We start from the raw sequence: 17,270 nt of genomic DNA, 5'->3' as shown, positions 1-17,270 counted from the left end.
TCTATTTTATGCAAGGGTCTTTTTAAATGCCAGCCTCTTTTTGCTTACATCAACAAACAAATAGTGTGAGTAATTCTGCTGACAGGACAGGTGTTAAGTATTTTCCCCTCCATTAGACGCATTCAGGCGACTGCCTGGGCTCCTGGTGGTGGTGGTGGGGGGGGGGGGGTACTGGGGGGGGGGGTGTCTTCAGGGACATCGTCGTCATCGCGCTCGGGGAAGAGAGATTTAATTGATGGTGGCACATGATGAAGAACTAAACACATGTTAAACCCGTTCAGCCCTAGAATTATTGAATGCTTTAACTATTGAAAAATAGCAGATATACAAGCTCAAGATCTGCTATTTATTTTAAATTGTGATTTTTTTTGAATACCGTAAATCACCAATTAGTAGCCCGGGCGTTTATCTTGCAAAATCGATGTGGACCCCGGGCGCTTAAAAGAGACCAGGCGGCTATTGGTAACAGGCTTTTATTTATTTTGGCACTGGCCAGCACTGGGCCATTATTTGGTTAATTTTTCTTCTCAAACTATATACGGTATATCTTTTTAAAAGCGAACATTTGCAACTCAAATATTTGCTTCTGGGTGGTCCCTGGAACAACATATTTTGAGATGGAGGGTCCGCGGCTAAAAACATGAAATTTTGGGGGTCCTTGACATGAAATGGTTTGAGAACCACTGATTTAGAAGAAGGATTTAGAAGACCTTTTTGGAGCTGTGTGAAACACAGGCTCCCTATACGTGGCTGTGTGGGTCTGTGTGTGTGTCTGTCTGTCTGTCTGTCTGTCTGTGTGTGTGTCTGTGTGTATGTAGCCTGAACTTCCTAAACTTCGGCACGCCACTAGTCCCACAGTTTTGCCACCACACACTCGCGCCATATGTCAAATCGACCGGCTTACTCGGGAATCGTGGGCTATTACTTTTCTAAGAGAAAGGTTCTATAGTTTAATTGATATTAATTTATTAGTGAATTAATTTTCCCCATTGACTTATAATGGGAATTGCAAAAACTCACATTCAATTATTTGTCTCTCGCAAACCATAGGGGCTAGAGTTTCAAGACTTGGAGAGGAGGTTCATAATGATTTCAAGGATTAAATAAAAAATAATTGTGTCATTTGGCCGCATGGTGGCGCCATAACACCCCACTTTACGTTTTGGCCTGTAACTCTTGAACCGTAGGTCGGAAAATTAAAAATATTTTTTCCCTGGATTCCTTGGGTCATGACGCATCTCCCCATATAGGCCACGCCCATTTGCGCCATGATAGATTTTCCGCCATCTTGAATTTTCTCCAAAACACACTTTTTGCTCCTTTTCCTACATATTTTCTTCAAATGTCACAAAAATCGGTACACATGATCCACACACACACACACACACACACACACACACACACACACACACACACACACACACACACACACACACACAGCTCCACTTCACACGGGTGTGATTTTTTAAATAGTTAAAGCATAAAATAATGGTTAAAGTGGCTTTTAATCTAAAGTGACACAGATTTGCGTTCAAGCCTAAATGGCTTAAGGGGGATAGATGTTCAGTGAACAAAAACTAAGACAAAATAAAAATCACTGGGAGCTTCTGCAGTTTCAGAGCTCCATGTGAGAATGTCCCCCGACTTGCTTGTTCCCTCAGAAAGGAACTACCGTGGTTTCCCCAGTGGGATGCATCAGTAAAAGGAACTTTATGTGGTAACGCATGAAAAAACTAAACAAAACCTCCTTGCAATTCAGCATGTTAAAAAAAGAAAAGAAAGAAAGTTGGAATATTGCAGCGTGTGTACAGCATAATTATGAATATGACATTGCGCAGGTTCAGCTGATATTAGAAAGCTACCTAACTTTACCAACGAACACCCTGTACACCTGTTTGGAGTGGTTTATCAAAGCCATGCTCTTTGATATTCGATTACTTTTTATCTTTCCATATTTTTGCAGGTGCTTTTATACCACCAGTGTTTTGTTTTGATCTGGCAGCAGAGCTGACTTTTCCTTTAGCGCAGTGGTTCTCAAAGTGGATTTCAGGGACTCTCTAGGTTCCTTTATGGGGGTCTAAATCGACCCTTACAAGTATGTAACTTTGACAGTGTAGAAATGGAACCAAATGGACCCGTTAGGGTCCATTTGTGCACTGTCAAAGTTAAGGGGAAACCTTCAAATTTCAAAGTTTGAGAACCTGCACTGCTTTAGCGTACTAGCGCCTAGTTTTGACTGCGACATTTCCTCATTATGCCATTATGGTGTCATTATATCAACCTATGCATTCCACTTATAGTGCAATGGCAGCTTAACCAATGAAATCCTGTGTGTGTGTGTGTGTGTGTGTGTGTGTGTGTGTGTGTGTGTGTGTGTGTGTGTGTGTGTGTGTGTGTGCGCGTGAGTTGCTCTCCTAGCGGTCTGCACAACATACGTGTGTGTGTGCGTGCGTGCGTGTGTGTGTGTGTGTGTGGGAGAGGAGGGGGGGTTATATGTGACTGAGTGTGTGGTTCAGGGGGTGGGGGAGAGATGTGGTAATTAACATAAATAATACCCCAGGAATGATTCACCTGGCTGAGAGCCACTCTGCTGTTGCCACGGCAACGCACAGCCATTCATTTGTTTTGCAAATTAGTAATTACCCCCAATTAGAAAGGTGCGTGTGTGCATGTGTGTGTGTGTGTGGGTGGGTGCGTCCGTGTGTGCGTGTGTGCGTGCGTGTGTGTGTGTGTGTGTGTTGTAGAGGCTTTAGAATAGATGACACATGTCTGGTCCACGGTCATCAGTGATTATTTCATAATTATTGTTCAGGAGAAGAAGAATGGAGAACAAACAATAATTAAAGTGTGAGGGGAGAGCACTAGTTGGAACATCAACCACAATATCATTGATGCAAAAAAAAAGAAAAAAAAAATCAACTAAAGGTGCATACTGTACCGTTGAAGTAAGCAATAATTTATTGTGCAAAATCACGATACAGAAACAATATCACGTTGTCCTGCTCTGCTGTGTGGGTGCAAAGGCTGTGATCTATAGACAATTTTACCAATCACCGTTTGAACAGTAGTCCTGGTTTCTACATGTGTTTTCTATTCACAGTGAATCAGACAGCTTTCCTCTCCTCCTTTTCTGTGTTGCCTGCTGTGAACCACACTTTCTGTCAGGGGCAGAGCTCCAGGCTTGATTTAGGGCCCTATTTTGGGCAAACAGGTGCACCGGTGCAAAACGCAGTCAACAGCATGGCACGTGGGGGGGGGGGGGGGGGGGGCGTGGCGACGAACGTTTGTTATGTTGGCGACCGGAGAAGGGGCCGCAGTCAAGGGTGTCACACCAAAATTCTGGGCCCTGGGCACAAGGATTCACTGCGGGCCCACCATGAATGTTCTTCGTAAGGGGAGGGGGTTTAACCCATTTAGACTGGGAACGCATTATTACTCATTATTTTGTGCTTTAACCATTGAAAAATAGCAGATATGAGAGCTTGTTGATCTGCTATTTTTGAAAAATCATGAAAACTTGTGCTCTTTGAAAAACCTATGTTTCTGTCAGTGGCACTCAAACGTTTTCATGTGAAGGACCCCCAAAATGATATGTATTTGGCCACAGACCCCCATCTCAAAATATTCCTTCGGGGTTCCAGGGACCCCGAAGGAAGCAAAATTTGAGTTACAAATGCTTTATATCTGCTATTTTTCAATGGCTAAAGTATAAAATAATTCCAGGCCCCTCCACCTTGGGCCCTGGTAACTCAGTCCCCCCCTTGTGACGCCCCTGGCCGCAGTACGCCATGCAGTGGACAGATACGGTAGGTCAGGTTGTCAGTGGGGGGCATTGCGTGTGGATTTAACCCCTTTAGGACTGAGGCCGATTCTCAAAACACCTTCTAAATCCTGAAGTTTTATGAAAAACGTCAAATATTTATTCAAATATTACAAAATAAATGTTGCTGTCGGGTGGAAAACTTATGTCCTAAACCGTTCATTTTATATTTATCGTTTTAAAATGTATTCAAAGCTATTATGACATGCTGTTTTTTACCAATCATAACAGTCTTTGTCCTGGTCCTTAAAACGTGTATTAAAATGTTAAAACTGAAAAGTCCACTCCAGTGAGCCATTGCAGGATTTTTTTCTTCTCTGTGTTCTGTTGCATTTTGACTTGCAAAGATAATACAGTATACCTAATTTCCTGTAGGCGTTGTAGTTCAGGAACTTTCCTGTTAATCGTCGCCTCTTTTGGAACACAACAATCACAGTTGTAAATGTTAATGGTAAAAATTGGAACGATACACAGTGGCAAGTAACTGGTAAATGATCAATAGGAACAATCAAATAAATTGATGTCATATGACCTTTACAATAGATCTACAACGTCTCGAGGCGCTGTGTGCTTGTAGATCTGCTATTTTCTCTAGTTTTGTTCGACAGTCTTGTATGATGAAGCAGGCCTTTACTTTATGAAAATAAAAACCTGCAAATTTGAAACTTGGAAGATACAAGGTTTCTGCCCGACAGTGGCGATATGTTGCTATATACTGTACATAACAAAAAGAACCCCAAAAGGGGTTAGTGTCCTGAAAGGTATAGTTACAAATAGGTGTTCCCTAAGACCGCTTTTCACTACATTTAAGACAGCGATGCGCTGCACTCAGCAATGTCCTGCTGGTAATTTCCATAGTGTCATGGAAGAAGAGCCTTAGAGATAAAACTTCTCCCAAGAGCAAACTGATGTCCTTGTACGGGATCTGCAGAGTCATCAAAAATATAATGTTATACTGTACTGTACAGTATGTGGTAAAATGTCAGTGTATAGTTAAGTATTTGAGTCATTTGTTCTGGTATTGAGTATTTCTGTCACTTCTTCTTTAGTATAGGATTTTTTAAATGGCCTTCTAGTGCCAATATCTGTCTTGGGATATATATATCGTCTAACTCTAAAGCCCCTCCACTTCTGTAGGTTCGACCCCAGGTGCCCTCTTCCCATACTCCACTCATGGGATTATTTGATCACATGAGATTAGGGCTGTAACAAGGTTGGGCCAGAAGGTCAGGAAGCAGTCGATATCTACTGACCTTCCCTGATTTTACCCTCCCTGCTTGTCCCCAAACATACTGTAAGTATGGCTTCTCGATTGTCATTGACATTAGCTTACAGATATGAGTCAATAACTGTGCTGGTCTCCTAGTCCCTGCCATGTCAGGCATGTTTCAGGCCATGTTGACGTTACTGAAGTTATACCGTCCTATTGACCTGTATCCTGCAGTTGTCAACAGTGTAACGTGGGCTCACCCCCCCGGTAAGAGTCCTGACAAATCAACCTGTTCCTTCAGCCACCACATGAGCTGTGTCTGCTCTTTTCTTGCTAGTGCGGGCGCTAAGGGGAGAAAATGCTCATTTCGTGCAAATCAGTCTAAAAGCGCAGAATTTTGCACAGATGTAGCCCAGGGCTTGCTCTAATGATTTAGCTTGGGCGCCCGAGTCGGCAACCTTCGGGGTCGCCACAGCGGCCAAATCAAGTTGGGCTCCCATCGACTTTCTATACAGGAGGAAAATACCCAGAAAATAAATCTGCTTAAAGTAGGATGTGAGGGGGTCTCACCATGGGTTTGTCATGATTCTGAATTCATTGCAAGCATTTGTTTTGCACAAAAAACATTCCTTGGGCTAGAAATGGCCACACAAAACACCCACAAAACTGTGAAAAGTGATGACTCTTTTAGAAAAAAAAAGTTTTTTGAGAAAAAAAATTTTTGAGAAAAAAAAAATTTTTGAGAAAAAAAAATTGAGAAAAAAAAATTGAGAAAAAAAAATGTTTTGAGAAAAAAAAAATTGAGAAAAAAAAAATTGAGAAAAAAATTTTTTTTGAGAAAAAATTTTTTTTGATAAAAAAAAAATAATAATAATAATAATAAATAAAACGTATTGGTGATGTGATGACGTGGTGTATACGGATGTTACTGCGATTGAGGTGAAAGAGAAAAGTGGAAAGTTGTGAGCTAACTATTAGCTATTTTTGTGTGTGTGTGTGTGTGTGTGTGTGTGTGTGTGTGTGTGTGTGTGTGTGTGTGTGTGTTCTGGCTACGCCCCCCTCGGTTGAAATTGGATCCGCCGGTCCCATAGCTGGGAATACGAGCCAATGGACGGCGGTCACCATGGCAACGGGGGGCCAATGATAGAGTTATGGGCGGTTTTATACACTCTACCGACATCTGCTCTACCGACATCTGCTCTAGCTATGAGTTGAAGTGGAGGCGAAATGGGCGTGGAAGTGGGATGCGGCTCTAAGAAAAATGTAATAGTAGATGAATGCCTGAACGGATTTCCATTCGGATTTTTTTGTTTGAAAGCTGTGAGCAATGTGGACACACGTGGTGCATTATCTAGGCATGGGTGTGCATGATCCGTGCACTATGAATTACATGGAAGTCTATGGAGACCAGAGGCACCATAGAGTACGAAGGTATTGTTAAATGGCGGGGAATGTGTTAAGGCCCCGCACTATGCCTTGCATACCCTGCAATGAGTCAGTACCAGACCATGAGCACTTTTTTGGTCCAAGAATGGCAAACAATCCATGATGTGGTGTTGCAAACAGTCCATGGATGATTGACTCTTCCTAGACTAGCATGCTGCACTTTATTTCCATGCAGATACGTGTGAGATTACGTCTGCTTCTGTTGTTCACACAAGTTCACACACAGTTATCTTTATCTTGTACGGGGCCAGATGTAAAGTATCAATGAAAAGCCTAATGGAAGCCTATTTCTCCTCTTTCAGAGGCCCAGCAGCAACAAATCTCCTCAATATGTTTCCTAACCACAGATAAAACACGATTTATTAATCTGTTTGTCTCGTTCCCCTCAGCCCTTGATGATGCTCGTTGCCGAGTATTAGCCTATTTGTAATGGCAAGGACGTCTGTCTGTGTGTGTGTGTGTGTGTGTGTGTGTGTGTGTGTGTGTGTGTGTGTGTGTGTGTGTGTGTGTGTGTGTGTGTGTGTGTGTGTGTGTGTGTGTGTGTGTTTGTGTGTGTGCGCATGAGCACGGGCATGTGTGTCCATTTATAGTGTGTGTGTATATCTGTTTACAGTATTGTGTGTGTGTGTGTGTGCGTGTTAATGCTTATGCATGTCTGCCGCTGTGCGTGCATCTGTGCGTGCGTCTGTGTGTGTGTGTGTGTGTGTGTGTGTGTGTGTGTGTGTGTGTGTGTGTGTGTGTGTGTGTGTGTGTGTGTGTGTGTGTGTGTGTGTGTGTGGCTCCTCTTTCATCCTCCCAGTGGGTCGTGACACCCCCAGATGGGTCTCTAACGGTGGGCGCTGACAGCCCCTCAGCGCGCCCACTGCGCCGGGTGTCAGCTGTACCCAACCCCCAGCCGCGCACAGGGGTCACGGAGGGCAGCGGAGGCAGGGGACCGGCAGTGGGGGGGGGGGGGGGGGGGGGGTATGCAGATGTTCCCATCCCCCTCCCCCTCCCCGCCCCAAAAAAAAGACACATCTGTCTGTCCATGCCAGCGACAGACTGTGCAGCGCTCCTCCCGTGTCAAGTTCTCTGCCGCGTCTGGTGGAGGCGCAGAGGGAGCGCAGGGAAAGCTCTGATGCACGTGATCAGGGGCGTCACACCAAGTTCCTTGGGCCCTGGGTACAAGGATTCACTGTGGGCCCCCCATGAAAGTTAACTATTGAAAAATAGCAGATATACAAGCTCACAGCGCGGCACCGAGTGCCGTGCTGCGAGCTTGTAGATCTGCTATTTTTGAAAAATTGTGAAAATGTGTGCAAGAAACCTATGTTTCCATGTCAGTGGTGCTCAAACCTTTTCACGTGAAGGACCCCCAAAATAATATGTATTTGGCCACGGACCCCCATCTCAAAATATCTAGTTCCAGGGACCCCCCAGAAGCAAAACTTGAGTTACAAATGTTCGCTTAAAAAATACATATATTCAAAGATTTGCACACATTTTCACGACTTTTCAAAAATAGCAGATATACAAGCTTGCAGCGCGGCACTCGGTGCCGCGCTGTGAGCTTGTATATCTGCTATTTTTCAATAGCTAAAGTTACTAGGGCCCCTCCACCTTGGGCCCTAGTAACTCAGTCCCACTTTCCTCCCCCTTGTGACGCCCCTGCACGTGATGGAGAACACTCCATCACGATGGGGGGATGGATGGAGGAGAGGGACGTTTGGGGACGAGGCGAATGGCGTCACAGGAGAGTAGGAGTGGGAGGGGGGAGATCGAGGGTGTGTGTCTCTGCCGAGTTCTCTAATAGGATAAATTAAGTTACATTTAAAAATGAATCTGTATTGCAACGTCACATTTTTATTTTAGTTTTCTTCAGTATTCTGTATCTTTTGGTTTTAGAGAGGATAATTAAATGCAATCTCCTGCATCCTGGATGACTGTGTATTTCCTGAAGAAAGACATACTGTACATACCACAGTATGGTTGAAAGTTTAGAGGAGACAATGTGACAAATATATTCCATAGATATTATTGTATCACTTCTGGATCACATCGTCCAGCACTGTTTTCAGAGGAGACAGAGCAGATTCTAAAATGCAATACATTCAGGTCAGAATTCCTCCTTTTTTATGTTCAGCCCAGAACAGAACAGAAAGTCCTATTATGGTTGGAGAGTGAACTTAAAAGGGGAAGTGCATGCTGGGTGACTGGGTCTGTTGCTTGACCACACACATTGGTGCAGTGCTCATTGCACGCGCAGTGACGTGATTAAAATAACGTACCATCGGTTAAAATATTTGGACCACACATGTTGGTTTGGCCCTGCTCTTATGTATTGTGAAATGGAATCAAGTGAGATTTACTCACAGCTATCAGCTGTGAGTAAAAATATTTGATAATATTTTTAGATCAGAATTTGTTTTGAGTCGAGCGTATAGATTAGAGCAAGAGGTGCTGGAGAAACGCGAGAAAAGATGATCCAGTGTGTCTCTATAACACAATTATAGCGACAATGAAGTAAAATGATGCAGTAGTATTATAATGCTCCTCAGCGTCATCAAATGAACATTATCGAGGAACAGATATGTGCTTCGAACATTAACCAAAACAATCATTTGAATCCAAGCCGCCTTTAACAAAGCGTGAGTGATGAGTGCAGGCAGCTATCAGGAGTCAGATGTGGCGTAATGGAGTGTTGTAATGAAGTGTAAGTATGATGTGTAACATTGACAAGACATCAAAGGCGCGGCCCTGTCCCCCATCACAGCAGAGCAGACGCGGTCAGAACATCACAGTCCCACTACTACTGTGGCAACCGTCTTTGATGTGTCAGAACCCTTGATTTTTAATTCAGCTCACATTTTTCACTTTCTCCCGTGTGCCCCGCCGCTGAATCATCTGCATAGCAGCTGAGAGAAAATTAACTTGCGCGATAATCAAGAGGCCTGCTCTCTTCCTCCAGATGGCTGCTCTCAGTGTCTGCGTAATTCGTAAATGGACGCTTTTCAACAGCAGTTTTATTGGATGTGTTTTTTTGGTAGCTGGTGGTCTCACTATCGGTGATCTGGCAGTGTAAATACCAGTGCTTTTTACCTGTGTGTTGTTAGATAAAGCTAGATTTGTTGTGCACCGGTGCTGTGCTGCAACGCCTTGTGTGACCTTGTAGACACTAGTGCACGACCAAGTAAAAATCAAGCCATGACTGTTAGACAACAGGTGGCCACGGACTGTGCGTGCGTGCGTGCGTGCGTGCGTGCGTGCGTGCGTGCGTGCGTGCGTGCGTGCGTGTTTATGTGTGAGTATGATTGCACGTTTGTGTGTGCCAGTGGTATAAAGTAACTTTACATTACTTAAGTAGATTTACTTAAGTAATGAACTTAAGGACACTTTTGAGCTATCTGTACTTTACCTTTGTACTGTACTTTACTATTTCCAATAGTTTTACTTCTACTCACCTACATCTGATTGATTGATTGATTGATTGAAGACTTTATTAGAAGTTTGCATAGGAAAAGGTACAGTTTCATGACGGTACAGTTCACTGGTACAAGGTCTACTAAAAGGAGATCCATGAAAAGACTAAGCTTATTTCCACTGGAAACCATTGAAGTATCTCATATAACATTGAATGACAGACAAATAGAACACAGTACTATGCAGTAGATATGTAAAGAAAAACAAAAAAGAAAACAGTAAGTCTAAACAAACAGGTGCAAATATTGTACTTTTACTCCAATACATTTATTTGAAAACTTTAGTTACTAGGTACTTTGCAGGTATACATTATAACATTATAAAACATACATAAACCACATTAGCCCAGTTTTATACCTTGGCTATTTGAAAATAGCCGACAAGCTCACAATGCGTCGCATCACGACGCGTTGTGAGCTTGTAGATCTGCTATATTCAAACATTTTGTACTTTTACTTTTGGTACTTTAAGTACATTTTGATGCCAATGCTTTCATAATTTTACTCAAGTACATTTTGAATTCTGGACTTTTTTTGTTACTTTTACTTATATACGTATTTTGCAGTATTGATACTTTTTCTTAAAGGTGATACACCATGCATTTAAAAAGTATTTATGTCATATTGTTTATGTCCCAAAAACGTTTTTCAAAAGGTTTGAAGGTTTTAAAATAGGAAAAGTGAAATTTCATGGTGTATCACCTTTAAGTCAAACATGTGAGTACTTTTTTCCACCACTGGTTTGTGTGTGCACATCATGTGTCTGCCCGTGCTAAACACACTGTAGGTGTGATCAGCTCTCTCCTCCCGTACTGTAGCAGCGCCGCTGCTGTTTTAACTGCAGGAGGAGACGGAGGCCTCGGTAAAGGTCTTGGTTTGTTTGTTGTTAAAGATCTAATTAGAGAGATGAGAGGGAGCAGAACAGAACAGGACGCCTGGCTCCGTCTAATTAGCAGGGAGCTCCGAAATCACTTTGAACCTCAAGGACACCCGGCTATTAGCCAGCACATCAAAAATGGATTAAACCTAAGTGTGTGTGTGTATGTGTGTGTGTGTGTGTGTGTGTGTGTTGTGTGTGTGTGTGTGTGTGTGTGTGTGTGTGTGTGTGTGTGTGTGTGTGTGTGTGTGTGTGTGTGTGTGTGTGTGTGTGTGTGTGTGTGTGTGTGTGTGTGTGTGTGTGTGTGTGTGTGTGTGCGCGCACACGTGTGTGTGTGTGTGTGTGTGTGTGTGTGTGTGCTCGCGCACGCACGCGTGTTTTGCCTCCTTCCTGAAACTATTAAAGATTTAATGCTTGACTGGGCATCCCCCCTCTCATCTAAAAGACGTGTGTGTGTGTGTGTGTGTGTGTGTGTGTGTGTGTGTGTGTGTGTGTGTGTGTGTGTGTGTGTGTGTGTGTGTGTGTGTGTGTGTGTGTGTGTGTGTGTGTGTGTGTGTGTGTGTTGGGGGGGGGGGGGGGTATGAGTCCTCTCCAGTCTCCAACTCTTGATGTCCTTTTTTCCACACGTTTATTTGAAGCTGCTATTTTCTTCTCAACAAGTACACTGTCCCATCTGTCACATCGTACCCCCAGTCTATGGAACTCAACGTGCATTAAAACCGTGACACCCAAGTTGCACATGGGTGTCACGCAATGTCACACCTTCATGCTGCAAAAAGCCTATGTGTAGAACACACACCACGCACACTGGCACTGTGGCACATGACGTTCAAACACAAGCACACAATATAAATGTACATATATAGACGCGCATGGGAATAGATATTTACACACACAAGCTGCGTAGTGCACACGTACACACATGGATAACACTTAGAAGTCAGATGCACACAGCACCTTCGAGCACCGTACTATGACCAATGTATTAACAATCTACAGTACATACTTTCTGCTCTGACCTTTGTGACCGTGTACATACGTTATTGTGTTATGCTTACTTTTTCACTATTGCCACCATACTTATTTCTATTACTTATTGATTAACCCATTTAGGCCTAGGATTATTGACTGCTTTAACTATTGAAAAATAGCAGATATACAAGCTCACTGCTCACTGCGAGCTTGTAGATCTGCTATTTTTGAAAAATCATGTATTTTTTTTGCAAGTCTTTGAATATATCTATTTAAAAGCGAACATTTGTAGCTCAAATATTTGCTTCTGGGTGGTCCCTGGAACAACATATTTTGAGATGGGGGGTCCGTAGCCAAATAGCTGTAATTTTGGGGGTCCTTGACATGAAAAAGTTTGAGAACAGCGTGATTTAGAAGAAGGATTTAGAAGTCAGGTCAAAGATCGGGTCAAAGATATTCAAAGACTTGCAATGACATTTTCACGATTTTTCAAAAAATAGCAGATCTACAAGCTCGCAGTGCAGCACTCGGTGCCGCGCTGTGAGCTTGTATATCTGCTATTTTTCTAAAGTTAAAGCATAAGATAAGTGGTTAAAATCTAGCGCGACTCAGGCGCGTTCCAGGTATTTGAGAGTTTGTTACTGATTATTTAGTGTGGTTGCCCCTCTAAGGCAACCAGACTAAAGTACTTTATTCCATTTCCATCGTCTCCTAAGTAAAACATTTTTTTACCACGCTACTCCGCTACAGTTTTGGTGTCACGCACTTGGGCTGGGCCATAATTATGTCAAATTGACCGGCTTCATCGGGACACGCATGCCTGCATTTTGCTAAGAGATACGTTATACCGGTATAGTTTCATTTATATAAATGTATTTGTAAATTAATTTTCTCCATTGACTTTAATTAAAATTTTAACTTTTCCCAAATATGGAGATGGCTGACGTCATAGATGTCTGACATCATATACCACATGAGACTGACTCAGTATGTCTATACTGTATATGGGCTTAGTATTGATGACATCAGGGATCTCCATATATGGCCATTACTTTATTTAGTGAAGTAATTTTCCCCATTGACTTGAATTGGGAAAATTCAAATGGTAAGACGAAATTAATTTGCTAAATTCACCTCACAGCAACCACACTTGCTTTGAATTGCATTTTTCTAGTTATTAAATCAAGCATCGCTGCTGGAGGTTCAGTCTTCAGTTATTTACTAATTTGACCATTCATTCATTCATTCATTCATTCATTCATTCATTCACCAACCCCTTCCTCCATTCACTTGCTTTATTACAGCATGTTGTCTTAATATGTTGTATGACTAATTTATACATCACATATGTTGTTGCCTAATTTATACATCACCAGGAAACGTGTTGTGAGACATGCTGTGCGATGAAAATGACAGATTTGGAAATGACAAAAGTGTCAACTCGCCTAACGTGTTTTTTTTTCCAGCAAAGATTAAATTTAGGCATTACTTTGGTGTTGAGCTTTTGATTATGACTTGCCAACTGAAGTTCCATGATGGCGATTCAGTTTCACGATTCAGAAAGACGATATAGAGTGAAAGAGTGAGGGAAGAGATACGTAAATATATACTATATCGTACAACGAATAGCGAAAGTAGCTGATCTACAAGATCAAACACAATGCATTCAAATGTATTGTGAGCTTCTTGGAGATCTACTATTTCAGGAATTTTAGATTTATTTTTTAAATAATATAAATAAATGTGGATCATTTGAGAAGCTAATTTATTTTCCCCTGTAGCATGTTTATAGCGTATATGACTCTGGAGAATTATATGTTTAGTGTTATTATCTACTGTAAAGTTATTCAATCTTATAGATATTTACTTTGTATAATATTCAAGCAGTTTACAGTATAACAGACATTCTCAACATTGTTACCACCAAGTAGCCTGGTAAACCATCCCGGTTACGTGAATTCACATTATCATGTATCGTCAGTGCCAGTCAGCGTCTGTCAATCAAAGTGCCTGAGCGCAATACACATGATAATGTGAATCCACGCGACCCGGATGGTTTACCAGGCTAACCACCAACCACTGTTGGCTGAAATCTATTTCAAATATGAATCAGTGAAAGTATTCCTCTACTATTGCATCTATTACAGGAGTCTGGCAAACATACTGTATTCCATTGTTGTTGTTGTTGTTTTTTCTTTTGCCAGTGATTACCATTAATTTGTTGGGTTTTCTTGTCTCACATCACTACCAGTGATATACTGCAGACCAGAGGTGTAAAGTAATTAAGTACATGTACTCAAGTAGTACAGTACAATTGAGTTGTGCTTTACTTGAGTATTTCCAATTTCAAATACTTTTACCTTTGCTCCATTACATCTCAGAGGCAAATATTGTACTTTTACTGGAAATGTTAGTTACTATAGTTACTTTGTAGATTTTGATTAGTATTACAAAACAGTAACCACTTCAGCCCTTTATACGTTTCAAGTTCGCAAGTTGCAAGTTCACAATGCGTAGCAATGGCGACACATTGTGAACTTGTAGATCTGCTATTTTCAAAAGATTTGTACCAATACTCCAGCGATTTCCTCCAGTATAGGCCTACATTTTGAATACAATACTTTTTACTTGTAGCAGAGTATTTTTATATTGCTGTATCGATATACTTTTACTTAGGTAAGAAATGTGAGTATACACCACTGCTGCAGAGTCAGACCATACTGATCCCAGAAGAGCTGGAAGCGAGAAGTGCCCAGAACATAGTGTGAGGAAACAAGTTGTGGTTCTGTGCAACAGATGGCTCGGGGCACTGGCCCAGTTTTTGGCGTTGCTCCGCTTTTTAATGAATCTGATCCAAGCGAAACTTTTGATTTCCAGAGCTTTCGTGGCCGCAAAGGTCACTGGCAATAATAATGTGTGGTTGATGCGGTGATTTTGAGAAGCAGAGAATGCCGTGCGGTGTCTGTGTTTGCTATTCCAGCTAAAAGAGCACATCCTCTGTGTGTGGAGAAAGCACTGCTTTCGGGCCATTGAAATTAAATAAAGGATGAGCGACACAAAGCCTGAGCAGAGGGCCCGTTAATGGGAACCCTGTTCCAATGCATTCCTCCTCCTGTCACATCTTGCGATCTTGCCGGTGTCAAATCTAAAATTAATGAGAAATTTCTGGCCTAATCTCATTGATTTATGAGCACATCCAGACATAAATTATTGATCGTTCTTAATCACTTCTCCTTCATTTTATTTTAGGAAGAGGGTCTCTGCGTAATATTTTTTCTCTCCAAAGCGGTTACAGTACTTTACAGTCTAGTCAAGTTGTTTCCAAAAGAATGAAAACTAATATATGAGCTGATTTGCGTATCATTTTCTGTCTTAATTGTTCATGAGCACTATGAAATCATTTGTGCAGTGTAGTCCTTGGTGGCATATTATTTGAACAGTTAATGCATTTCTGTATACCGGTATGTATCTTCTTTTTTTTTTTCTTTTTTTTTGCCATCCACTTTGTGCGCTACACATACAGTACACATCTAACACTGAATCTATCTGTGTGTGTGTGTTGCATTTTCCATTGGTTTTGCCCATTACTACTGCGACAGAGATGACTGTAAGGGACAGCATCAGTGGGACTCGCAGGGCTGTGTGGGGTATCGGGTATGACATTGCAGAAGGCAGCGCAGCGATCCAAATCTACCTCTCAGCCAATGAGAAGTGGAATCAATCAATCAATCAATCAATCAATCAAAAAAAGTCATGAATGTGTTCAAGTTGTCCCACACAATGATGGAGTCCACCTCCGCCTCCCCCGCCTTCCTCCCCCTCCCTCCCTCCCTACCACCCCCTCCCTCCCTACCACCCCCTCCCTCCCTATCCCCTATCCACACACACCTCAACCCCCCCCCCCCCCCCCCCCAACCTCCCCCCCCCCCCCCCCTGTTCTCCCAGGGTTCCCCGATTATGGGTTCTATTCCGCGGTGGGGGCCGGCGGTGACGTGCGGGGAGGAGGACCCCCCTCCTACTCCCTTGCGGACTATGGCTCCCTGGGGCCGCCCCACCAGGCCGCTGCTCAGATGCTGCCCAGTGAGCATGCCAGCTCGGCCTGCACCTCACCCACCTCCCTCCAGCACCACCTGCACAGCCCGGACCCCTTTAAGAGCCCAGGTGTGTACCTCTCTCCACGTCTCCTCCTCCTCCTCCACCTCCTCCTCCTCCTCCTATATGCATTCCACTATGCACCTCCTCCTCCCCTCGGTGAATGCCGTTCATCTTAGAGCACTGTTTCCCAATCAGTGGGTCGGGACCCGTTTTGTGGGTCACGGACACATTTATTATGGGTCACGACCCGAGTAAAAAAACTCTTTTCCTACATAAATATATATGCATTTAAAAAGATTTTCCCCTCCCTCAAAAAGAATTGTATCCATTTTAGAACAAACAAACAAATTTAAGAAATTCCATGAGTTAATAATAATAATAATTTACTAGTAGTGAAAATAGCCGATCTACAAGCTCACAAGCTTCGACGAGCTTCGTGACTCATCGTGTGCTTGTAGATCTGCTATTTTCACTAGTTTGGGTCCCGGGCAAACGTCTAATTTCTCCTTTGGGTCTCGAGTTAAAAAAGTTTGGGAACCACTGATTTAGAGCAACAGACTCATGGGCAGGTCATTGAGCGAGCGAGAGAGGGAGAGAACAGAGAGATAGAATGGGTGGGGGGTTGTGATAATAGAGCAGACAGTGTGCACTGTGTGGCAGCGCTGGCGTCTTGCCTGGAATGTGATGCATGCTTTTTCACAGCGCTGCCTTTTTCAGACTCCTGTATTTTATATCTGTTATTTTATCACGTCAGTTGTCATGCCCAGGGCGTTTTGGCATCATCGACATCCCCTGGCGAGTCTCTTGCCTCCTTGCATGACAACCTTGGATGTCGGCGGCTGTATTAACGGGATGCACCGCCCTCGACCCGCTCCATTGTTCACATGCAGCTGTGATCCGCACGAATGGATCTTGAGTGGATTCCGTGTCTGTCTTTAACATGTTTAACGCACTCTTTAAAACCCATGCATGGCGCCCAAGTCTGAGAAATTCCACACGGCTGACTGTTTTGCATGAAGTAGCGGCAGAAAGCAGGGTATCTTGCTTTGTGTTGTGATGACTGACATACTTGAGATGTAGCAGTCTCATCTGCTACATCTGCCTTGTTATTGTCTGATTGTGGAAACCGGTTGTAGTTTCTCTGTCTGCATTGTTACACCGTTTTAATGTCTCAACAAAACGATTGCGAGTGTGCATCTACTTCAATATTTTGATGCTTGTTTTTTGCTGGTTGGCACCTCATCACTACAGGTGTGTGTTTCACCTCTTTCGACTCAGCATGATCACAGTAGCCATGTTGCTTCTTCCCACTCAAGTGGCCCTGGCACCGCTTTTAATGCAAATGCAAATTTTTCGTTCTCAACAAAACAACCTGAAATGCCAGGGAAGAAA

The 17,270-nt window shown here is 42.9% G+C and overlaps 1 protein-coding gene across 15 annotated transcripts in view; it reads left to right on the top strand.

Moving 5' to 3' along the window:
• Positions 1-17,270, top strand: part of LOC308289316 (RNA-binding protein Musashi homolog 2) — a 421,115-nt gene that overhangs the window by 392,692 nt on the left and 11,153 nt on the right. For 11 of the 15 annotated variants that reach the window (XM_080730990.1, XM_080730977.1, XM_080730985.1 and 8 more), the window contains exon 12: positions 15,729-15,944. The exons of the other annotated variants lie outside the window; for them this stretch is intronic. In XM_080730990.1, the coding sequence (XP_080587116.1) occupies positions 15,729-15,944 (216 nt within the window). The remainder of the gene's footprint in view (positions 1-15,728; positions 15,945-17,270) is intronic. 15 annotated transcript variants of the gene reach the window in all.

This window comes from Nannobrachium achirus (assembly GCF_963921795.1).
Source record: "Nannobrachium achirus genome assembly, chromosome: 8".
Lineage (NCBI taxonomy): Eukaryota > Metazoa > Chordata > Actinopteri > Myctophiformes > Myctophidae > Nannobrachium > Nannobrachium achirus.
The sequence above is the reverse complement of the archived record's forward strand: the minus strand, read 5'-3'. Positions and strand labels throughout refer to the sequence as shown.